Source organism: Oryzias latipes, chromosome 12, assembly GCF_002234675.1.
Source record: "Oryzias latipes chromosome 12, ASM223467v1".
Taxonomy (NCBI): domain Eukaryota; kingdom Metazoa; phylum Chordata; class Actinopteri; order Beloniformes; family Adrianichthyidae; genus Oryzias; species Oryzias latipes.
In genome coordinates this window covers 18,164,159-18,189,281 of record NC_019870.2, presented here as the reverse complement: position 1 = coordinate 18,189,281, position 25,123 = coordinate 18,164,159, and the positions used below count along the sequence as shown (strand labels likewise).

Genomic DNA, 25,123 nt, shown 5'->3' with positions numbered 1-25,123 from the left:
CTCATAAAGAAAAGTGTGTCTAAATCCAATTTTTTCATTTAAGAAACCTTTCAAATTTAAATACACTGTTTAACAATTGGTGACACACAATGGCAAATGGGGTATACTTATATAGCACTTTTCTACCTTCTTCGAAGGCCCAAAGCACTTCAAAGTCTACCACTGCACCACGGGGTAGACTTTGATCTTCTCTGGCAGCTGATCTTCTAGCTAAACACAATCGACTACTGCAGTTTGATCTACAGTAAGTTTGTTCTAAAGAAGTCTAAACTAACTCTGATAATAAAAGTTGAAGTACAAAAGTGACATAATTAATGGGGTGTAATCACTAATCAGCTTATCTGATTAATCCAACCAGATCAATCTGCCTGAGGTAAGTTGTTAACTGAATCAAATTATACATAAAATCGTTTAAAATAAAATAAATTAATTATTTTTATAGTGGAAAACAGGGTAGGTTTATGTTACTACAATGTAAAAACAACTAAGTGCATCACAGCGGACAACACACACATGTTGCAGCAAAATATGATCAGTCCATCATTCTAGTGGAAACGCTGAATCTGCAAAGACGTGACCAGTGTGGTAGAATGCTCTAATAATGTTCTGTCTGTATTATTTTTAGGTGGAAAAACAGTGGGCTGAGCTTTATGAAACTAAAATGTGAATGGATTTGCCATTAATTCTTGTTTACCTGGTTTTTGAACACATTTAATTTACACTTTAATATCTTGTAAGAAATAGAAGGAATCTGGAAACCTCACCTGCACTGTTCAGTACCCAGAAATGTATCTCTGAGTCACACTGGTTGACTTTTTGGCTAAAGATGTCCTGAATTGATTTAAGGTTAGTGAATCGGATACAATTGGATTTTTCAAAATGAACCAATATCAACTAGACTCATTACACCACTAATAATTAAGCATTTGAAGTGGGAGCGATGAACTTAGAAAGTGGAGTCCTATACTTAACAATCAAGGGAAGGGCTCAAAGATGGTATCAGACAGATAAAATCCTTCTGAAAGTGCAATGTATATTAGACAGCTGGTTTAAAATGTACAGCATCATTAATCAAAACATCAATTGGATCAACATTACTATCACTATCGTTCTCTGTGTATTTTAACAAAATATTTAGTCTCTAGCCAAACCAGCCATCTTCTTTTTTATAATTTGGATGGAATGGAGGTTGTTTAGCTCCAGGTGCTGCTGATTCATCATGACGCATACAGTCTCTTTTTTTTTTTCTTTGATTGTTTGTTTTTTAACTGCATCTCTTATCAATCGTTTATCCTTTTTTATACCATGGCGGTATAACACTAATCAAAACACACAATAGTCAGAAAAAATCATTTCTTTGCTGCTGAGTCACAAAGTGCTTGAAAACAATGAAGCTGCAGGCAGCAAACTCTAATCTGTTGCTACACTATGCACCAAAATCTATTCTAATCAGAACTTATGTTCAGTGAAAATATGTACCTTTTCTATGCAGGAGGATTGTAATGCAACATAACACTGTCAATGGTTCATCACATGCTTATCAATAGGAAGTATAAAATAAAATAAAAACTTTGAAATATAATGTATTTTTATATGAAAAATCTAGTAATCTTGAATTCAACTACAGCAATAAATAAATGAATAAAATAAAAACACAAAATCAAAATACTATGTCCCTAATAAAATGACAAACAAGTCCATCTGTATTTATTTATACATGACTTAATGCGCTTCAGCTACAAATATAAGGAATACCAATAATTTAAAGGTTTAAAGACTCACTAAATAATGTCATCTGCCTCTTGTCCTTCACCTTTGCAGTTTCCCACTTCATTTTGCAGACTATTAATCCATACATTGCTTCCCTTTATTGAACTCAAATTATGTTAGGAATTTATTTATGCTGTTGAGTTAAAAAAAAATACTATAGCTTTTTGTTTCCACATTAAAATAAAATCATCAACCCATTACTCCTATTGACTGATTTTCCTTTAAAGCAATTTCTTGTATTTTGTTCAAACGTGAAAATGGTTTTATTTGTCAGTTTTAAAAGTGATCCTTAACACATCGTTTATAACCTATAAACCAAACAGAAAATGATTTTTACAGTGTTACTATTTTAGCTTTTATTGTAAACATTTATATTGAAAACTGAAGTTCTTTGATCAGTTCAAATCCCTTGTTTTGAACAATCTGTGATTTAAAACCAAACAAAATTGGTTTAGAAATAGGTATTTAACAAATGAATTGACGTCAATTCAGATTGTTAATTAAACTGTACTGAATTCCTTTTTGTGCGACTCTCAATACAATCAATTGAGAAGCCCTGCAAGGATTTGTATACGAGTTTGGTACGCACATGTGAGCTCCCAAATCCAGACCTGCCTGCTCTCTAAAGCAGAAAAGAGTCATTTGTTTCTATGTTTTCATGCATGTTGAAGCTGCAGGACAAACCTCAAACGAGACACTTCCAGCAAGAAAAACAGAGGGTTTAATCACACTTTATAACCAGGTGCTGCAAAGAGAAGCCTGCATTCATAACTGAAAAATACACGTTATTAAAAAGTGTTTTAATAATTTAATACAACTTTCAGGACATAAATATACAATCGGAAATACTGTCTCCTTTACTCTGCGATCTGCAACAAATATTTTCTATTTGAAAAACCAATTCCACTTTTTGAATTTAAACTTTATTGTTCATCAATTGCAATGTTAGACAACTGCATTATAGTGGAAACGAAAGGGTATGCAGCAGCATTCAGTCATTCTCACCAAACAATCTCATTTCAATTTTAGCCACCAAGGACAATCATTTTTCACAGGATGGCTTTCCACTCTGTTTAGATATAGTGCAGCTATTCCATGAAGTATCTCCGAGTTTATCCCGTTTAGCACCTAAACCAAACAGAGAGGGGTTGATGGTGTTATTTGGAGTAAGCATAAAGGATGCAGATACTGAACCAGCATCAATATCGTCAAACAGCAAAGAGAATAAGGTGAACATGAAAGGGGCGTCCTAATTTTAAAGTATCTTTACTCATCATCGTAGAGAACATAAGGTTTCATTTGAAACTAATGTTTATCTCTAGTCTGAGAAAACTGTAAAATGGGGATTCACAACTGATTATTCAAGAAGAAAATAATGAAAAATACAGGACTAAACCAACAGTTATGATGATGAAATACCCACTGAAAACAAAAAGAAATAGTAAACAAATTAAGAACAAAAACATGACATTTGAATTGTTGGAAATTTCATGACTTTAAATAAATTCTCTACAGAACCGTAAAATGATGTGTCTTGCTTTTTTCATCATAACTACTGCCTTTTCACAGCCATTTGAAAATCTGCTTCTATTGTTATTTACTAAAATGATGAATAATTATTCGTGGCTATTTCTCCAGCTCTAGGAATGCAGTTTCAAATGTCAAGATAGATGAGTTGGTGTTCCAAGTCTGACCAAAGAATCTAGCAAATCCAATGATGTTGACATTTTACGCCTTAGTCACCACTGCCCTTACAAGTGAAGACAGGCTTTCTTTGGGTAAAAATGGGCAAACCTGTACAGGGAACGCAATGGCCCACGTGAAATTTTGGGATTACAGACCGGTCGGTTGTTCACGCTACGGCAATGCTGTGGGCGACAGGTCATAGCAAAAACTTGGACAGCCTGTAAGGGTACTTAGGGTGAATTAGGTTCCTTTTAAAGTTCCTTTTGACAAAGTAACTTTAAAACAGGAGGTTTTAGGAGGACAAGCTCTGATAATGCACTGATTCACAAGAATTTCTTACCGTTCTCGTGAATCTGTGCATTATCAGAGCAAGCGTATCATACAGATTTTTCATTTTACCCATGAACTTTCCGCAGTTCACAAGAGGCCAATTCATGCTGTTCTTGTGATAAGAGTTCGCCCCAGCGTCACTGTTAGAATTTAGAAAACGAAAGAATCAGAGTGCAATTTGTGTGGTCGTGCTACGGGCACTTATGTATCCCCTACACACACGGGGTGTGTGTAGCATTTGTGTGCAGTCAGTAAGGAGACGGTGCAAGCACCTTACTAACGAGTGGGCGTCAGGGCATCATACGACAGCATCACTCATACGTCATAAATGTCTTTAACCTACATTATCCTTACAAAAACTTCACAATCAATTTACCACATGCACAACATTCGTAGGTTCCACTGTCAATTCCAATTGCCAAACAAGCCTCAATGGAACTGCAAGACACGTCTGCACTCCCTTAAAGATGCATCCGCTCCTGCTCAGAGCCCTCCACAGCCCTGGAAAATCCAAAGACCTGCAGCACCCGTATGGGTCAACCCCTGTACGGCGTAAGATATTATGAAGTAAAGACAGCATCTTCAAGGGAAACCTGATTTGAGTTTTTATCAGTTAAATAACCTGCGAGTATGTAGTATATCATCATGGCTTCAAGATGACAGTTAATATTTGCTGCATTTCTGTGTATGACTTTGTGCTAGAGCAAAGTTTCTTACCGGTCCGTCGATTAACTGGTGATGGTCTAAACAAAGAGTATACTAAACCTATAATATTTTTGTTTTATTTATTATCCTATTCTGATTGATGTTTTATTTTGGAGAACAACTGGATTCTCTGCACCACATCTGTCTTTGACTTACTCTTGGTGCATGTCAAGATCCTCGCCTCACGTGTTTTAACCACATCTGCTGGCTTCCTGAAGCAGCTGCTCCAGTCGATAACACCCAATACTTTACCACTAAATAAAAACCCACCGGCTAACAAAATAAACAAAAAAACAAGGGTTTTGGGGAATTTTTTTGCACATGTAGTTTGCAAGTTTCTTTTGGAGTGCCGGTACATTGTAAACCCCTGATTTCTAAAATCTCAGTCTATCATGAGTCAGGTGGGTTGTCCTACAAAGGACAGTAGGTTGTGTGGCTAGCTGTAACACAACCTCCTAAACCACAGCCAGAACAATGAGAGGAGCTTTGCTGGGTGTTATTTGTCAAGTTTATCGGTTAGAATTACACTCAGCCATATTATTTAAATAATATTTTAATAATAATAATGATAATATATTTGATTTTTCTGCGCTTTTCCAAATGCACAAAGCACTTTCAATGTGTATCCATTAATCATTCACTCCTCATTCATACTTGGTGATGGTAGGTTACTGATGTAGCCACAGCTGCCCTAGGGCAGGCTGACAAAACACTGCACATTTTCTGAAACACTGCAACTTCGTTGTTTTTTTACTTTATTTCTTAAAAAAATGGTTAACAATCATTTTAAAATCACTTTTTTTCCCTTCTGAACCAGAAAAATGTGTCAAGGAGTGGACACTTATACATTATGCCACATGCAACCAGAAGAGATGCTGCACTCATGAGTTAAATGAGCCACAAACGACACAGACTGTGAAGAAAGTGTGATGGACATTAAAAACTGGTGCATAATTGATACCATATTATGCATTTTATGTAGTAATCAAATGCAAAGCTAATGCAGATATTAGCACTAAGAAAACAACATTTCTTCAACTGTAAAAATAATTTAGAATTTTTAAATTGACTAAAAGACCAACAAAAAATCTCCTTCAGTATAAATTCTCAATGAATCAAAGTTGACAGTACAAAAAACACTTATTAATGCAAGTTACAACACAACACCTACATATCCATCAACAGTCGTTGAAAGAATTGAAAATAAACTTGGCTTGAAAAAAGGTCTAGTGGTTAGCACTCTTGCCTCATGGCTATAAAGTCCTGGTGGAGCCATGGAGGTCACAAATCTACCTTAACAGGAACGAAGCTGAAGATGTAGCTCCAGCTGCATATCAACAGTAGTCTTCGAAAAATCTGTTCAAAATCATTTCTAGCATCTTTCTGTTAATGTAGTGAAGCCACAGTTTCACCTTTACATCAGTACACACAACACAGCTGTAAGTGAAATGTAATTAACTAACAGTGAGATTGGTTTTGAGTTCATATAAGTCTCCATCCATATTAACACATAACTGACGTCATTAGTTCCAGATCACCTGGCTGGAGAGTTAAAAGACTGCTGATCTACAAGGGCCTTGATGCACAGCCATCTCTGAGGGTAACAGAGAAACACTGAAAATATTCAGCGGGCAGCAGTTCTGTGCTAGGAAGACAAAACTAGACTGGTTCAAGAAGAAAGGTAACAGAAGCTCAAACGTTATGAGTGATGAAGAGGGTGTTCAGAACAGCATCTCTAAATTCTCAACACCCTAAACTTTGAGGCAAATAGTAGCAAAAAAGGCACAGAATGTCATCTTTGATAGAATAACAGATATATGAGAAGACAAGCCACACAAGTTTGTCAAAGCCGGACTTGGGGGGGGCAACAGAAAATGAACACCAGGTCTGGTTTGATCAAATTTGGACGTACATGTTGTTTCTTTAAAAAGAACAAGCCATTAAACTTTTGACTTAAAAGCATGAAAACATCTTGCCTAATATTAGCAGCCACAACAAATTGTGAGTCCTTCAAATCCCTTTTCTCCCTCATTTTGACGCCCCAATCTGACTGAATGCGTATCATGCATTGACTGTAAAAACAGACAGCTCAACCCCTCCCCTCTCATGTTCCCAAATAGGAAGTATCTGATGGTTTCAAAAAAACAAAATCCCATTGACTTCTTCTGAGAAATAGTTATTACTCAGTCATTTCATTTGTCAGAATGACCATTCTTGCTCTGATACCTTCTTTTTAACATCTTTCTAATCCAAGAATTTTTTCTTAATTTCTTTTGCCCAGTGATATTAACGCTTTAAGAAGAAAAGGTAATGCCAAAACCTGAAGCTAGTAGTTTGAATGGTAAGGTCCAGTGGTGCCTCGTTTGATAAGACGAGGCTCTCGTTATGCAAAACACCATTTCCCATAAGCTTTCCCATAGGAAGCAAAATAAAGATAGAGCTCTCTTTGGAAGCAGAAAACAATAAAAGGTAAAAGAGCTCTCTAAATAAATTGGGGACAAACATGCTTTGTCTTGTTACAGGCTTGGCTTTTCTCCCCACCCCTGGTTTTATTTCTAAAAATTTCGCAATTACCATAAAGTTATACAGACGAGTGAATGGGCGTGTATGTTCTTGAGCACTCTGTAGTTTGGCCCAGAAATTTGTGCCATAAGCTAAGATACGGTCATGTGTTGTGTAGCGCAAGAAAAATAAACCTTTTCAGCTTCCCCCAAACAGCGGTGTCCCGTCTGTTTCTTACCGACAACAAGGCAGCCTAACCAGGAGTTAGACCAGACTATTGCTTTCAACTATGGTTCTGTCTTACACTGGAAGAAAACTCTTCATCAGCCCCACAAGATACAGAAAACATTCCGTTAGCTATGTGATGCAAGTTTGCTGTGCAAAGCATGTCAGCGTTCAAAGAAGTGTTCATTATCCGGATAGTTCGTTCTGTAGGGTGTTTGTTATTTGAGATACCACTGAAGTTAAAGATTAAACTGGCAAACCAAGCGCTAAAATTAAACTTGGTGACATTTTTTAATAGACTGGATCACTAGACAATAAAATTCTGAGTTTAAAAGGAATGTCTTTGTCTAATTTCCCTTTGTGACACTTGAATGAACTGAATCAAACTTACCGGTGTATGCATTATGTTCTGAACTAAACTCTCTTCTTGTTTTGCTTAGTGCAGACTGAAATTTTTAAATTAAATTAAATTTAAATAAAACTATTAAATAATAGGTTATTAGAGAAGCCCTAACAATCATTACAGTGTTCATTTGCTATATCGCGGTTCACCTTTCCAGGCCTCACTGTTTTGCTGACTTGCTCCAGTGCAGTTCTGTATGTTTGTTTTTTTACAGCACACTGTGCTCTGTAGCCTGATGACTGTTGACCTTGTCAATCTGTCTCCTCTGTGTTGTGTCTACTGTACAAAATGCAGTTGGCTTTCCATATTTGCATTCCGTAAATTTTTGATCGTTTTCCTGTCTTTTCATTTAGCTTTAAGGGTTTAAACAAGTGAGGAAAGTGTAAAAATGTTCGTGTCTGTCTGAGAAAAGTGTATTAAGTGTGTAGACAACCTTGTAGACATCTGGAATAATTTGGAGATTTCACCTATCGCGGGCTATTTTTAGAACATAATTCTCACAATGTAAAAGGAAACATTGTATATAATAATCAGTACAGGTTGGTTTATTTTTAAAGTTGTGCTTTTATATTAGAGGTTTCTTGTCTATTTTCTAAATGAACTGCTGGTGTAAAAGAACCAAGGTGGATCACTGGCATCATAGACAGCCATTTGCTCCAGGGCCGCATCTGGACACCGCCATGGGAGTGGTCTGGCTGATTAAAATGGTTTCAATCTGAAGGCGTGTCGTTTACAGACCGTGTCGCATCCACTTTCAATCCACAGTTGGTGGGACTGTGGCTGAATTCTTGGTCAGTAGAACATGTCTTTCATGTGTGCATTTTTACCATGTGACTGGTTCAATCAAATGTGGCTTTCAGCAAAAACTGCATAACTCATTCTCTGAATGGTTGATGCTTTTTCTTAAATACATTTTGAAGTAATATGTTTCTAATAAGTAATAAGTAATAAGACAGCGATTTAAAATGTTAAAGCTACAAGGCTGGCACACTGATAACATGTCTCAAAAAGCCTACTTATTGATTTACTAAACATAAGGATCACTTTTAATTAAAAGAAACAAGGAAAAGAAAATGAGTATCAGAGATAAAACCAAAAGAATGAGTGGTAACATTGTGTGAAAAGAAACCTTTAAGCAGTAAAGTAGAGGAAGTTTTCCTTTACCGACCTTTCAGGAACTCCTATGTACAGAAATCGTTCTTCTAAATGTTCACTAAAGCTTGGAATATGATCCCACAAAACATCAGGATGATAATTTTCTTAAGTCTATGGATAGATAGATAGATAGATAGATAGATAGATAGATAGATAGATAGATAGATAGATAGATAGATAGATAGATAGATAGATAGATAGATAGATAGATAGATAGATAGATAGATAGATAGATAGATAGATAGATAGATAGATAGATAGATAGATAGATAGATAGATAGATAGATATAGATAGATAGATAGATAGATAGATAGATAGATAGATAGATAGATAGATAGATAGATAGATAGATAGATAGATAGATAGATAGATAGATAGATAGATAGATAGATAGATAGATAGATAGATAGATAGATAGATAGATAGATAGATAGATAGATAGATAGATAGATAGATAGATAGATAGATAGATAGATAGATAGATAGATAGATAGATAGATAGATAGATAGATAGATAGATAGATAGATAGATAGATAGATAGATAGATAGATAGATAGATAGATAGATAGATAGATAGATAGATAGATAGATAGATAGATATAGATAGATAGATAGATAGATAGATAGATAGATAGATAGATAGATAGATAGATAGATAGATAGATAGATAGATAGATAGATAGATAGATAGATAGATAGATAGATAGATAGATAGATAGATAGATAGATAGATAGATAGATAGATAGATAGATAGATAGATAGATAGATAGATAGATAGATAGATAGATAGATAGATAGATAGATAAAGATAGATAGATAGATAGATAGATAGATAGATAGATAGATAGATAGATAGATAGATAGATAGATAGATAGATAGATAGATAGATAGATAGATAGATAGATAGATAGATAGATAGATAGATAGATAGATAGATAGATAGATAGATAGATAGATAGATAGATAGATAGATAGATAGATAAAGTAATTGTTTGATACATGAGAAAACTAGGCAACTATAAGTTTGGATTAAAAAAGGTACTTGGATTGAAGTTTTTCGATTTAAGAGACGTGCAGACACACAAAAGAGAAAAAAACAGCTGGCGCAAGTGTTTGTGTGTTTGTTCATGTGTGTGAGACTGACCTGTGAGCACAGCCTTGGCAGACGGTTCAGCCAGGTCCAGGGCAGACTTGCCGTCGGTGTTGCGGATGTTGGGGTCGGCTCCGTGCTGCAGTAAAACTGTAGAACAACAGGGCAGACAGAGACAGTAGCTGAGCTCCTGGACTGACATACAAACTCCTCGACACACGCCTCCTCCCAGTCCACCTCCAGCTCCTCCTGCCACTGTTGCGCTCCATCCTGTTCCATAAACTGATCTGCCTGTGCTTTCCTCTTTTTCTCCGCTCTGATCTTCTACTGTCCCTCTGTCTCCGCTTGTTGAGTCCCCCAGTCCTCCTGGCAGCCTTTCCACAAGTCCCACTTTGCATTTATCTTCTCCTCTTCCTCCTGCCGCCTCCGCTTCTCCTCCTCTGTTGCTATTGCTGCTCCCTCGGCTGCCCCTGGCTGCCCCTGCTCTGCGAGCCATGCCGCTGATGTAAACAGACATGCCACAACAAAAGCAGAGCGAGACACACACCACGGCGCACCGGCAGGAAAAAAAAAACCCTAAACAGCGGACCTAATTAAACTGCGATGTAACACATCACACTTCAACAGAGGAGCAGAGGCTACAACTGAGCCGAGAAGATGAGGGAAAGCAGGAGAGAAAAAGGGAGGAAGGCGGGTAACTACGGCCAATCCAGCAGAGACAGCGGCGCGGAGGAGCGAGAGACTCCTGCCTCTCCACAATAACCGAGCGATGCAGCGGAGAGCGGAATGAGAGGGGAGGAGGGGAGGGGAGGGAGGGGGACTCAGGAGTCAGGAGAGGATAGAGGACAAAAAGAGGGGAAAGGGGAAAGAACAACAACACATGGGGATCAGATCAGAGTAAAATGAAGATAGATAAGAACTGAAAGCTGAATTATAAACCATCAGTGCTGCAGTGTTTTCAGTGAACTCTACTGAGGTTGCGGTGTCAATTCCCTCCGTGCCTTCCTCTTCACTTTGCTTCCGACTGTTGTGATCGCTGATGCTCTGTCTGAAAACGCCCTCTGACTCCTGTGAATTTAATGTTGACCTGATTAAATCCATTTGTGACTGAGTTGAGATCATCAAGTATCCATTATGGGCTGGCGCACAGGCTTTCATAGTCTTTAAAGACCCGCTCCAACGGAAATTGTGTTTTTGAAGTGTTATTGTAGCATTCCTCTAGTGATGGAGGGAATACATTAAGAATATAAAGCTTGAAATTGCATTTTTGAGTATTTCTTTATTTAAATTGTTGTGAATCAGGAGCAGATGCAAAAACGCCGTTGGAAAAAGATTGTAGGTGTGACGTAAAACCTACAAGTCACAAGCTCCCTGTTCCACTCGATTCCAAATGCATCCACTTGTAGACTAGATTTAAATACAGGTACGTCTTTGTTTTCCATGTCTGAGCTGGTATCTGGCTCAAAACTGTGTGGCTGGATAGCTCCAATATTGCTCGTCATTTTTGTTGGACTAGTAATGTTGGGTCGGGGGTGTGACGGCTGTAAGCTAGCAGGAGCGTGCAAACAGTGGGGAGACAGGAAATGGAGGGGCCTTACTCCACACCAACAACTTAGAGGGGAATTTCTAATGAAGTCCTGCTGCTCTGCAGAAACTATGTCCCATGAAACAACACAGGTTTGGGGATTTTGGCTAAAAATGGCATAATCAAAATTAAAAGACCACTTTTAAAATGTGTTTAAAATAGATCAAAAGATGATTGGAGAGGGACTTTAATCACCCATCACAACAATAAAACTTACCATGACACCCCCCATTAACTCCCACTCAACTACAAACACAGAGCCCCCACAATAAGAGGATTAAGACATGTTCATACCAATGCAGAGAAATGGCAATCTGATAGAAAACAACTTGCAGAGGTTTGACCCGTGTGAAAATATCAATCTTACACAGATGATTTCTAACCGTGTCACAAATGACAGCATCTCACGCCGTTCAGTTTCATCTGCAGCGATCATGGCTTTCCAATAATAGCTGCAAAACAACCTAAATCCTTTCTGAAACAAGATTAGTTGCCAGGACAATATCAGAGTTGCTGTTTCATAAATATCTGCAATGTCTGCAACCAATCAGAACCTAACTAATGAGAAATTAGCTCCCAGATTGTTTTTCTTAAACGACATTCATCCACTGAAAAAGCATTCATATTTTTTCATCAAAAAGCAACAAAACACACAGTAGGCTACTGATGCTACAGCAGTTCTCCCTTAATATCATCAAAGCCTTTCTAACATTCTCAAAAGAAGAAAGCCATTGTCGTAATTAATAAACTGCATGGACATAAGAAAAACAAAGAGAAATCAAGAAAAAATGAGTTGTTATTGCAGAACTGAGACAAAAAAAAAAAAAGAGTGCCAGCTTTTTTCCAGTTTAGAAAGCGGCTCACCTACAGAAAAAAAAAACATTTATTAATAGCAGAGTAACATATTATGTAACATCAGAAATCTGCTTAAAAGTTCCCAGAAATCTCTTAATTTGGGCTAGCTTCATGGCAAATGCCCAACCAAATGAAAGCCTAATCTGTACAGCCTCACCCCACCAAACCAAATGTTTAGTTTGTTTTGACAAATGTCTCTATGTAGTTCAACTGTTTTACAGTTCTGTGGTTCAGAATACTGATGAAAGAATTCAGCATATTTAACAGCCATGGAAGCTGTGCAATGTAAGAAAATATCTACATCAAGGAAGATCCACCAGGTTCAAAGCAGCTTAATAACTGAATTCCAAAAAAATGCAACGAGAAGCTAATTTTGCCTGCAAACAAAAAAACAGGTAGCCCCAAAACTGCAGACTAATTGAATAACCATGTATTGAGTTTACTTGGAATGTATTTTTGAAAAGTAAATGATTTGCATGCGTTGCTGCTATCAAATTCCCTATGATATTTCAATACGACCTCACTTTACATCACTTTCAAATGAACCTGTATGGTTTGCAGCAAGGACCACACATCTGGCACAAAGTAAAACATCAAGCCCCGGTCCACTTTAAGCGTGTTGAACTTGCAAGTAAATCCTGGTGCGGTTCACAACAGTGTGAAGGAGACATTAGACCAAAGACAAAGGGCAAATTGGTAGCAAACATGGAGATGTCAGACTGTTTTTTCTTTTTGGTGCCGCTAAATGTTTATCCTGGTTTATAATCACCAAATGATTATGAAACAACTCTGTGATGATTTCGCTGCCACTATCTACAAACCAACCTCAGGCAGACAGGCATACAGATGTTTTAAAATGCACTGAACTGAAGTCAACCAAATTTTTGAAGGCAGAAAGTTTCAACAAGATCAGAGGACAGAGAACGTTTGCGAGAATAAATAGGCTGAGGGGTCACTCATTTGAGATCATCTAGTAGCAAAGACACGTCTCCAAACTTGCAATCCAAAAAAGATATTTTGATGTTGCATTTTAGAATATCTTTAAATCCAACTACAATTAATGATTTCTGGAACTGATTGCTGGATACCTTGATTACATTTTTGTATCAAGACTGGCTCAATTGTTTTAACAGAGCGTGTTAACAACCTGCTAAAAACTACCGGTACTGATGGTAGACAAAATACTTCATGTCAAGACTCTTCTTGATGTGTGAAAAATATAAAAGACAGACTTTTATTCAGTTTTGTCATTTTTATTATAGTGTAATGAATTGGAATTATACTGATTTTGTGCTTTGACTAAATGGAAAGACAATTAAGTTGAATTACTAAGGCTACTTTATGAGATATAAAAACTAATTTCACTTTCTTTAAAAAAAAAAATCTTCCTTATGCTTGTGAATGGTGAAACTGAAAAGGGCAATCCATTACTGCACTCAAGGACGTTCACATCCGAGATAGAGACGATTAAGATGATAGAGATGATTTTCTCTTTCCTTTCTTCAATTGTACCCGAAGAGTGAGAATTACAATTGAAGCCATGAGCCTCGAAGGCACCAGATTTTGAGAGTTTTCTCACGTTCTCTTGTTTTTGTCATTTTTATAGAAACATAGAAAAGTCTCTCTCTTGTTTTAACCAATTATCAGACGGGACTTTGGAAGAGTGGAGGCACTCACACACCTATGGTGCATGCAGAGATGTGTACAGCAGCTTGCTTGGAGAGATTTCTTGACAGTAAGCCCAGATCCTCCACAGGACCATCTGTTACGCTGTAGATTTAAGGGCTGTATCTTCTCAAAGTTCACTTGAAGAGGCCAAAACACAACCTATAAGGACAATTCTTTCCCAGAAAAGAAACGTTCTACTTTTATTTATTCTTTAAACAATGGAAATTTTAAAAAACTGACAGAAAATAAGAAGCATAAATGTTGTTATTCACTGGTTTAAGACCTTAGACAGCTGTGAGATCGTCATCAGCAGTAGAGGTTGGGGAAGGTCAAATGGTGAATATTCCAGGCATTTTAAAATGCGCCGACTCCTTCAATACTCTGAGCAGCAGACCAACGTAGAAAGAACTCATGTTCACAGAGCTTTGTTTTGTTTTTGTTTGTTTGTTTGTTTGTTTGCTGCTCATAGCAAAGATGTTAACTAGTTTTTTTGAGGAGGAATTGTTGGGAACTGTAGTGTTTATTCTTGATTTTGATTTCAACAGTTTAACAAGCAGGTACAGCAACGTTAGGTTAACGCTGAACCAGCAGAAAAAGCATATTATAAGGATGAAAACAGAAAGTTTAAAGTAGAAAAAAATTGCAGAAAAAAAACAGTTGCGTAAGGAAAATATAGTCATTTATGCCAGTAAAAACTTAATTGTAAATGAAGTTATACCACAACTGGGCTGTGGAATTTGGGTTTGAATTAACAATCAGGAGTGACAAACAAAAGTCCAAGTAAAATCAACTGGAATTAAACTGTATCCTCTCACTGCCATTATGACTGCATGACGTCCTGATTAAAACATATAATAATACAAACAACAATCAATAAAAAGGAAACTTTAATAAAATGTGAATTTAGATTTACACTGTGTGAAACCAGAGTGTAAATCATGTTATTCATGCTTTAATGATTATTTTAGCTGGAATTTCTTCTTCTAAACATTTTCAATTAAAAAAGGAGAGACCTCGTCTTTAGCCTCATGAATGGATCAATAAATAAACAAGAGAATAAGTGAAAATTTGCAGAATTGTAGAATAAAAATAGTTAAATTCTCCTCTTTGTTATGAAAGCAATATGAAATAGATGCATTTACTGACTTTTAGAGGCAGAATATGAAGCACCTTCTTCTATTGATTACATTTTTGTAGTGTTTTACACACAGTCTTTTTAGTGAAATCTTCCAACAGCCTGTTGGTTTTATTTATGACAGACACTACTTACACAAAATCGTGCGAAGGAAATAAAACTTTATGAATAACTGTCACTTTGTGAGTCAATACTTCTGTTCAGATGTTGGGATATCAATCAGACTGATCGAAACAGCCACTTCTTCGACTGACAGGCTGGCTGGCGTGACAAAAGCGACGTGGAGACAGAGGCTGGAGCAGCTGGGCTCTCAAAGCAGCGCCACTTCCCTGAGGTTTTCCAACATCTCTCCTCAGATGTAGTGTGAATTCCCAGCGAGACACGCGTCAAAGCTCCCGCATCCCCTGTGAGGGGCGACTAAGAATAGGCGCCGGCTCTGTGACTGCACTTTACAGGACATTGGCTGCATTACTCATAATGGGAAATAACAGCATCCATCTGGTGGGTGGATGAAATTAAATTAAGAATTACATGAAACTCAAGGGTGTGTCTGGCCACACATATTAATTTAAACCCACTGAAAGTCCTTTCATGTAAAAATAAAATAAAAAAATAAGCCACAGTGCAACAATAGGAGAGAGAAAGAATGGAAATCATGGAGGAAACCGCCGGCTTGTATGGTTCCCAGAGGGAGCGACGCAATAACACAGCAACACCGTGGCAACCAATCCTCAACTGCTTCTGTCTGTGCTTTCTGCGCATGATTGACAGATTCAGACTGAGTGAGGAAAATGACCACAAAAAAGAAAATGTGCATTTGCAGCTGTGGGGTTTAATTCGCTCACCTATACACACGTCTATCTTGCCCTTGATGGCAGCTTCATGCAGCGGTGTGTAGTTCCAGTTGTCTCGAGCATTCGGCTCCGCCCCTTGACACAGCAGCAGAGACACAACCTGAAAGCAAATTTTAACACCTAGCATGAGGACTTTTATTCACTCAACGAAAGAAAAATGATACATCAGAGGTTCATTTCTATCCAAGTTATTTGTTGTTATGTTTTAAGACGGAATGAGTACCGATTTGCCTCTAAGTCCCACTCCAATTATCTTTTGATCTATTTTATAAGCGTTTTAAGCAACTTTTAGCCAAAATCAAAAACCTGTGTCCTTTTCCAGGACATAGTTTCTGTAGAGCGGCAGAAATTCACCTCTGAGTTGTGGACGGGACTTTTGGGTACAGAGTAAACCATCCCTTCCCATTCCCCCGGAGCTACCTAGCCGTACCGTTTTGAACCAGATACCACCTCAGACGAGGAAACGAGAAAATACACGACTCTATTTGTCTGCAAGTGGATGCAATCGGAACGCCTTCAAGTTTTCTTCATCTGCATTTTTTCTTCTGCTCCCGATTCACAACAATTTCAATAAAGAGATACTCAAAACGCAGTTTTAAGAATATTTTTCTTTATACAAGTCCTCTAACATCTGAAAACTGCCACAAGAACATTGTGGCATTTTTCCATTTTTTGTCAGACTGGGTCTTTAATAAAATGTTTTTATAGTTATTCAAAATTAGCATCTATTAGCTATTTTTGTGTTTTATTAGAACTTTTTTTCTGGAAAAAATATTTAGCAAAATATTTAATATTTTGTATCCCTCAAAACATCAAACTGCACTAAATTGATTATTTTCACATTAAATGTGGAGCATTTTACAAATTAGTTTAGTAAAACAATATTGACCATTTAAGCAGTAGGCTAATCATATCCATGAACTGAGACATCACTTCTTAGAACAGATGTTGCCTCAATGATGAAAACAGACAATCATCTGCATGATAAAAATATCTGTCCAAGTGTGGTTTTTAAGGCTTTCTGCTCCCTTGTTTTTTGCACTTAAACTGTGCAAAATAATGTTTTCCATTGTCTAAAACATCTTAACGGTTAGACATTTTAATTAAAAAAGTGAATAATCATTTTAAATGTCAACAATCACATAATAGACACTAATTTTCATGATTAAAATATCAAAAGTACCAATTTAAGTGTTATTTTTACATTTCTTTGCTCACCTTGTGTTTTGCACTTGAACATTGCTAGTTAGGCATTTTAATCAACTTTTTCAAATGTCAACAAGCACAAAAAAAGATGTTAGGGTGTGAAAGGGGGTTTTCGGATGGATAAACAACTAAAAGTTGGACATTTCTGCTTTGATCTCACCTCAGAATGGCCGAAGGAGCACGCGTTGTGAAGCGGGATCAGACCGCCATCGTCTCGAGCGTGCACATTAGCACCCATCTGAAGCAGGTGGTCCACCACATCTTTCCGCCCAAAACCTGAAACAAAGCAGGGAGAGAACGCTTCAAACTCACAAAAGTTCTGGGATTTCCACAAATTGTTTTACACACAAGATAAGTTGCTTTAAAAAGATTCTTCTCAAGTATGATTTCTTTTGTGGGAAACACGTTCTTTAATAGGTAATCATGCCAACTTTTTCAGAAAGAAACTGGACAAATCAATCTGATTTAAGCCCCCCTCCTGCTGCACATGAACTCAACTCCATGCCCTTATGGTAATTGTGTTGATCTGAATCTTTATTGTGCAGAAACAGTTGCTTTTTAAAAGGAGGAGAAACTTGTTTTTGAAAAGAAAAGTTAACTTGACGATACACCTTTTGTAAGAGGACGTTAAATAATATTCTGATAGATACCTGCTGACTAGTGTGCTATTTGTTTGCAAAATCAACCAATATGTTACTAAAGCTTCTGTTTACCTGCAGCGAAATGCAGGGGCGTGGATTTTCGTCCAGCCATGTCTTTGGCGTTCACATTCATCGCATCCACAAGTTTCTTGACTCTGGAAACATCCCCGTTTCGACAGGCTTCAAACAGCTCCCTGAAGGCCCCGTAAGCGCTGCCGTCCCCGCTGCTGCTGCTCCCGGTGTTACCGCTACCAGAGCTGGGCGGGGAGCCTGGGCTGGTGTCGCTTCCTTCGGTGGTGGTAGCGGTCGGGGAGCTAGCGCTGCTGCTAACCCTGCTGCTGCTGCTGCTGCTGCTGGAGCTGCTGGCTGTGAGGGCCGGAGATGGGGAGGTGCTGCTGGGAGAGGCCGGCGTTACCTCACCGTCAGCCACGCTCTCCGTCGCCGATGCACCGCGGGGAAGCAAAGCGGCATCTTCGGTAGGTGCTGGAGGAGAGCCGGGCAATGTGACGGGGAGAGAGGAGCTGCGGGGCGGGGAGGAAAGCAGGGAATTTGACTGCTGCTGAGAGGAGCGACGAGGCGTCGCCATTTTCACATCACAACAGTCCCCACTAGCAACAAAAACAGTGCTGACGACTTCCTGTTAGGAGACCCGAACTTCCGCTCCTGTGTTTTGGAAAAATATTATAATAGTTATTCACCTAAAACTCTGCAAATCTTTTATGAAAAGTTTTTGAATTTGTATAAATAAATAAATAAATGAATAAATAAATAAATAAATAAATAAATAAGCACCAGTATGTTTATCAAGCCAAATAAAACATATGACAGAAAAAACACCTTAATTAAAAAAAGAAACTAAATTTCATAACTGTTGCCAGTTCTGCGCATTAGTATTTTTTATTTCTTTTTTTCGTGTTTAAAACATATATTTATATAGAAATGCAGGCCAGATAAGGATGCACAGTTTTCTTTGAATATTTAACCAGGCAGTTCAATAATAATTCCACATGGGATGAAAAATAATTTCAGTTGTTAGATATTTTCGTTTTATGGTTGTCAAACATTAACTTCAATCAACGTCTCTTTTCTTCTTTTGCAATATATACGAAATTGTGTGAGGTTTGTGTTGGCCAGTGAAACAGTGTTGGCTTGAAGAACATTGACATCTAGTGGACAATGTGAGTATTGCAAAACCATTGAATCAGTAACATTTAGTAACCAAAATTAACAGCGCTCCTCACTTGAATCAATCAGACCGTTAAGTATTGTCTGTCGTGTTAATGACAATGTATCATAACATCACACATTCATTTTAGCCTTCATTTTCACTGTTAAATTTAAATTAAAACTTTACTCATAGATAAAGAGAAATGAACTTGTGAAATGTATTTATGTTTTTGCACTGCAGAAAATATGTACAAATGTCCATCGGCAGGAAATAAATTAGTTGTAGTTCAAACCAAAAAATTGTGAAGTAGTAAAATCTCAAACAATGAAATGGTTCGTAAATATTATCAAAAAGGTTTTGCAGAACAAATAATCCATTTTCTGAACCTGGTTTATTCCCGTTTGGAGGGGGTAGAGCCTATCCCGAGGGGTTAGGGTGGGGTAAACCCGAGACAATCAAAGGTCATGGGTCTTCTTGTTGAGAGGCAGTAGTACTGACCACAAACCAACACGCAGCCCCCGTTTCCACTGACTGTTAACTAAATACTCACAATTTTCTGTATAATAATGTCAGATTAAAAAATGTATTTATTCTCTTTTTGAAATAAAATAACCCTTAGGCCGTATGCCACAAATATTACATACATTTTTCTATTCTATAAAAATACTATGGGATAAATCGAAATTTCGGGTTTGCTTCGGGCTCGGGCCTGCAAATCAAGTTAATAGCCTACGTGCACGATAGAACTTCCGGTTAACTTCCGTGTTTCGAGTGTAAAGCCGACAACTTTCTGTTGGTCGTGTTATTGTTGTGTGGAGTTTTGTTGAGTTGCTAGTTTTGAGTAAATAGGAGCGGATTTCGGGTAAAAGAGAGGCGTTTGGTGTTTCAACGCGTGACAAAGACATCACAACATTGTTGTGTACCAGTGTGCGAATTTGTCAAAGTACAACAGTGAGACCAGCTCTGCTCTATGGGTTAGAGACGGTAGCAGTGAGACAGAGACAAGAGGCTGAGATGGAGGTAGCGGAGATGAAGATGTTGAGGTTCTCCTTAGGAGTGACCAGGTTAGACAGGATAAGGAACGAGTACATCAGAGGGACGGCTCATGTTGCCTGTGTCAGCGACAAAGTCAGAGAAGCCAGACTGAGATGGTTTGGACATGTTCAGAGGAGGGATAGTGGATATATTGGTAGAAGGATGTTGGAGATGGAGCTGCCTGGCAGGAGGGCAAGAGGACGGCCAAAGAGGAGATACATGGATGTCTTAACAGAGGACATGAAGTTGGCTAATGTTAGGGTAGAAGATGTCCATGATAGAGTGAGGTGGAAAAGGATGATTCGCTGTGGCGACCCCTGATGGGAAAAGCCGAAAGAGAAAGAAGACAACAGTACTAAAAGCTTTCATAGCTTTCCAGTAGATGTGTCGGCGAGAGCCGAATGGATGGTGAACACGGCGGGAGGACTTCACCCCAAGCAAGACGAGTCGTGTTTCGTATTTGCAGCAATCGGAAAGAAAATGCGTCATAAACACGCCGTTCGGAATACTTTGCCCCGGTCAGACTCGAGTCGTTCGGATCAAAATTTCTTTCCGATCGAGATAGGTGGGTTATACCGATCGTTTATCCAATCGTGGAGCATGTAAACGGTTCATTCCGATCGTGTGTCACTACTGCTCTGGGTTACGTCATGCATAGACGGTGTTTCGCTGAGAGAAAGCATTGGAGCTCATACGGGACAGGGCTCCAGACTAACTTTTTTCACTAGGAGCACAGTGGCCCCTAACTGAAAATTTTAGGGGCACAACCAGAAGATTTAGGGGCGCATACCGTAAATCAACATGCTAACCAAATCTACTAATTTCCACTGTATTACTAATAAATACTTTAATAATAGATGCAGAAATTACAATGCGCTGTTTCTAATTCAGTGTCACATTTTAATCTCCACTTTTGAAAATGCAACAACAGGTAAACTGACAGCAATATCGCTGTCATGACAGTACAAATGAGTAAAGAAAACGGATGGAAATTTATCTTGGTGACACCAAATAGGTGTAGCCAAGATGCACAATAAGCGTGTTTGAGATCACCCAGGTGAACTCAACGCTGCGCAGATCACCTGGTGTGAGACATATATTTTTGTTTTTGCTCCAACATCAACTGTCAATCATCGTTGGTCTCCCCAACGATCCAGGCGAGGTGCCGGTTCATCTCAAACACGTCTATCGTTGCATTTTCCCCACGTATTTTCAGTGTGTCTAAAACTAATGTTGTTTTTGCTCGCACGTGTTTAAAGTTCAATCCCCGTTAGCTGTCACGCATGTAGGTGTGGGACATTTATTCTCCTCAGCTGACCCGACTCCCGCGGGAGCGGTGTGCTGCCGTAACGGCCGTGCATAACTGTTTGATGCGCCGCCGTAACCGTAACCAAAACACTAAACCTTCCTCCGGGTCTGTGAGACCCAGAGAAAAGTTCAGCACGAACTGCATGTATTCAGAAAATTACGAGCGAATAGATACGTTCTACAAAGGAAAGTAAGGAACTCCTTAGTGTGGTCTGGGGATGGAGGGGGCTGTCAGGTGTCCTGCTTTCAAGCCCTGTCATTGTCCCGCCCCCAAGAGTAATTTACACCACTGTGATTGGTTGGTCATCTCTGTGCACGACAATGAAAAAGTGTCATTCATTAAAACTGGCGGGCTGCAGTTACATTAAATTTTCATATTAAGTCGGGGGCCGCAAAATATCATCTTGGGGGCCGCAAATAGCCCGCGGGCCACGAATTTGAGACCCCTGCTGTACATTAGCCGCAGGTCGGAAGAATGAATCAATGGTTCGCTTGCTCATAGCTCAGACGCACATATCAGGTTGTGACTATATTTGTCTCCGTTTCCTTCCCACAGATGTTTACGCGCGCGCGAATATCTCTAGGCCCCGCCCCTCCACATATTTTAGCCACTTACAGTGACTTACTCTTCTAACACGCAGTGGCCGGCTCACAGACAGGTATCACGCGAGAGTGTGTGCCCGCGTTTCATGAGTATGTGCGCGAGTGTGTGTCTGCCTGCGTGTGTGTGCGCTCGCGTCTCAGATTATTTCATTGATCGTGCCCCTTCCACGTTTAATGTATAAAAAATACGGAGGGTGGGGGAGGCAAATTTACTGGTCGCACATGTGCGACTGGATGTAAAATTCAGTCGCACACTCTCAAATTTTGGTCGCAAAATGCGAGCAATTGGTCGCAGTCTGGAGCCCTGCGGGACCGATCAGCTGCTCTGCGGACGCCCCGCGTAAAGGCCCGTACACACCGGGACGAATATTCGCCAGCGTTTTTCGCCACGTTTTTTGTGTTCACACCCAGGCGATTTTCGCTGACGATGAGTGGAGTGAACATGCAATTTCATTCCCTGACATTAGATGGCGCTTAATGTAAAACAGAAATACTCCTGTACACAAGGTGGCGCTGCGCAACTTTACGCTTCTTAAAGTCGCTTTTCACTCAGAAGAAGAGAGCAAGTATTTACGTGCTTGTCAGAATCAAACAAAGAAAACATGAATATTTCAAGCACCAGTAGCTCCAACTGGTGCTTGGTTCGGGGATGTTTTAGAATGTCCGTCATTATTGCTTCGCGGCAGTGTAGACGCTACTTGGCGTCTATCTTCTTCGCTGGTATGTGTGCTCAGCAAGGCAGTTTTGTGTTTGAGCGCCCCCAAGTTGTGTTTTACTGTAACTTCAGAAGCTCCAGACACGTGAGCAAAAGCGCCGTTCTCATTGGTCGAGTAGATTTCGACGCGACGCGTCGAAAAAAAAAAACGAACCCGAGGCGTTTTTTTTTTTTGACGCTTTAACGCGTGGTGTTTTTTCGCGTCGGTGTGCACACTCTCGTTGGTGCCCTTTGTTTAGTCACGAGGCGTTAAACGTCGGCGAAAATCGCCGGCGAAATTCGTCCCGGTGTGAACAGGCCTTAAAGCGCCGCTCCGCTCTCGCCCCGCTGGCTCCCCCCTCTCTTTCACCCCTTATGAGGGAGATGCAGAGGGATGCGTGTCCACTGCGTCTGGACCCTGCATCAACCGAGCTCTGCGTTCGGGCTCCGGTGCCAGTGGACCGAGTGAACTTCTCTGAGCACAGCAGCCGGATTTATTAATGTGTTTGAGGGGAAGGTGCTTTGCTACGTGTGCGTTTTGTTGTTTTGTTATGTGTGAGAATTCGGACTGCGAGCCGAACCGCCGCTCTGGGTTAGCGGCGGCCGGACTCGCGAGGGCAGAGCAGAGCACACAGTGTGTGTGAGCTTAGAGCAGAAATGCCGCTCAGTCCTTAGAAACTGTTCAAAAAAATCACATGGATTTGTGTTTCTAGTTGTGCCCCGACAAAATAAAGGCTGATGTTATTCCCAGACATTTACGTGCAGCCAGGATGCAGATTGCAGCGTTTCCCGCATGGTCCTGGATTTTGTGTCCATCAAAAGGCTAATGTTGTTAGCCCGTTTTGTTAGCCTCTCCTAACACTGGGTTCTTCTTCCAGCTCCGTACTTCTTCCACAAAAAAAGCACTGACCACACGGATTAAAAATAAAATGATGAGCGGACCGGCACTACATAATATTCATAACATTAATAAAAGCACGTTTGGAAGATCGCCTCGTATATTACCGAGCTGCTGCATGAATATATGTGACACGCTGAAAGCAAAGGTTTGTTTACAACAGGACACATTTCCCTTCCGGTATTTTCGACACTATATTTTTTCGACACGATATTTTGCCCATGTAACCACGCACTGGTCGACAATCCTGTATATGTCGTTCACGTCGATTTTCGGGAGACCTTGTAGACAACGGGTGATATATGCCATCTTTCGCAATCAAAATCTGCCGTGTCGCTGCTACAGAAGTCGCAAACCGGAAATGGTCGGCCTCACACTCAAGGCGGCGGAAGTAGAACTCCTTAGTTATGTGCACGGAGCCTATTGGTCGGGTTCTGGACGGGTTCGGCTTTAATGCCGGCGGGCCTGTGTCGGGTCGCGCTGGATTTTTTAGGCCCGATCTTACCTCTACCTCAGGGGGAGTGGGAGTGCTTCCAGATTCCAGTTGGATAAAATTGGATAAAATAAAATTGAATTGAACGGTGAGAACCTGGATAGATTCACAAAGAGAAGTAAAACACCGAATGTGGGCATCTGCCTACTCTAGTCAGTTACCTTGAAGAGCTGTTGTCAGATCAAGTTCCCAATGAGGATGACAAGCTAGACACATAAAGTCATGGCGAGATGACTGCATCTCAGAGAATCTACAACACGAAGATGCTGAGACTGTTTTGAGTGCTGTTTGTGTTAAGGAAATAAACAAACAATTCATGGTCAACATCTCTGGTGGACATCAAACCTCCCCTTTGTTTCAAAAATCCTAGAAAGAGTTGTAGTTAAGCAGGATAACAGCCACTTTGAAGACTTTCAGTCGGGGTTTAGACCTCACCACAGCACTGAAACTGCACTAGTTAGAGTCTCTACTGACTTATTACTGGCCTCAGAAAAGGGACTACTTTCTATTCTGGTCCTGTTAGACCTCATTGCAGCCTTTGACTCTATCGACCACAGTATTTTACTCCGAAGATTACAGCATGACATACGGATAATCAGAGGATCCGCGCTCCAGCGATTTAAATCATATTTATCCAATAGTTACCAGTTTTTTTTATGTAAATGGACATTCCTCTCATTGCACTCGAGTTAGCTACGGAGTCCCACAGGGCTCAGTTTTAGGACCCATCCTGTTTATGCTTTATATGCTACCCCTAGGAAACATAATCAGGGAACACAGCATTAATTTTCACTGAAATGCAGATGATGCGCAGTTGTATTTATCTATTAAACCTAACCAGAATCAATCAATCAATCAATCAAACTTTATTTATAAAGCACTTTTCATATAAAAATATAACACAAAGGGCTTTACATTAAAACACAACAAAATATAAAAACAAGTATTGACGAATTAAAAATAAAATAAAAATTAATAAATAAATAAATAGGGTCCCCCTCCCCGTACCTAGCCCCCCACTCCTTTCACACCTCCCACCCCTTAAGTGATGGCAAGGACAATGAGAAATAGGCTGAGCACAAAAACAGGATGCTGGAAACGCTAATAATT

General features: G+C 39.4%; 1 protein-coding gene across 2 annotated transcripts in view; it reads right to left on the bottom strand.

Annotated features, from left to right (window-relative positions):
- Nucleotides 1–18,437, bottom strand: part of LOC101158122 (tankyrase-1) — a 91,646-nt gene extending 73,209 nt beyond the window's left edge. For both annotated transcript variants that reach the window (XM_011481926.3, XM_011481927.3), the window contains exons 1-4: nucleotides 17,887–18,437; nucleotides 17,334–17,449; nucleotides 15,959–16,067; nucleotides 9,925–10,020 (exon numbers count right to left, since the gene is read on the bottom strand). In XM_011481926.3, coding sequence (XP_011480228.1) covers nucleotides 9,925–10,020; nucleotides 15,959–16,067; nucleotides 17,334–17,449; nucleotides 17,887–18,400 — 835 coding nt within the window. In that variant the 5' untranslated portion in view covers nucleotides 18,401–18,437. The remainder of the gene's footprint in view (nucleotides 1–9,924; nucleotides 10,021–15,958; nucleotides 16,068–17,333; nucleotides 17,450–17,886) is intronic.
- Between the last annotated feature and the right edge of the window lie 6,686 nt (nucleotides 18,438–25,123).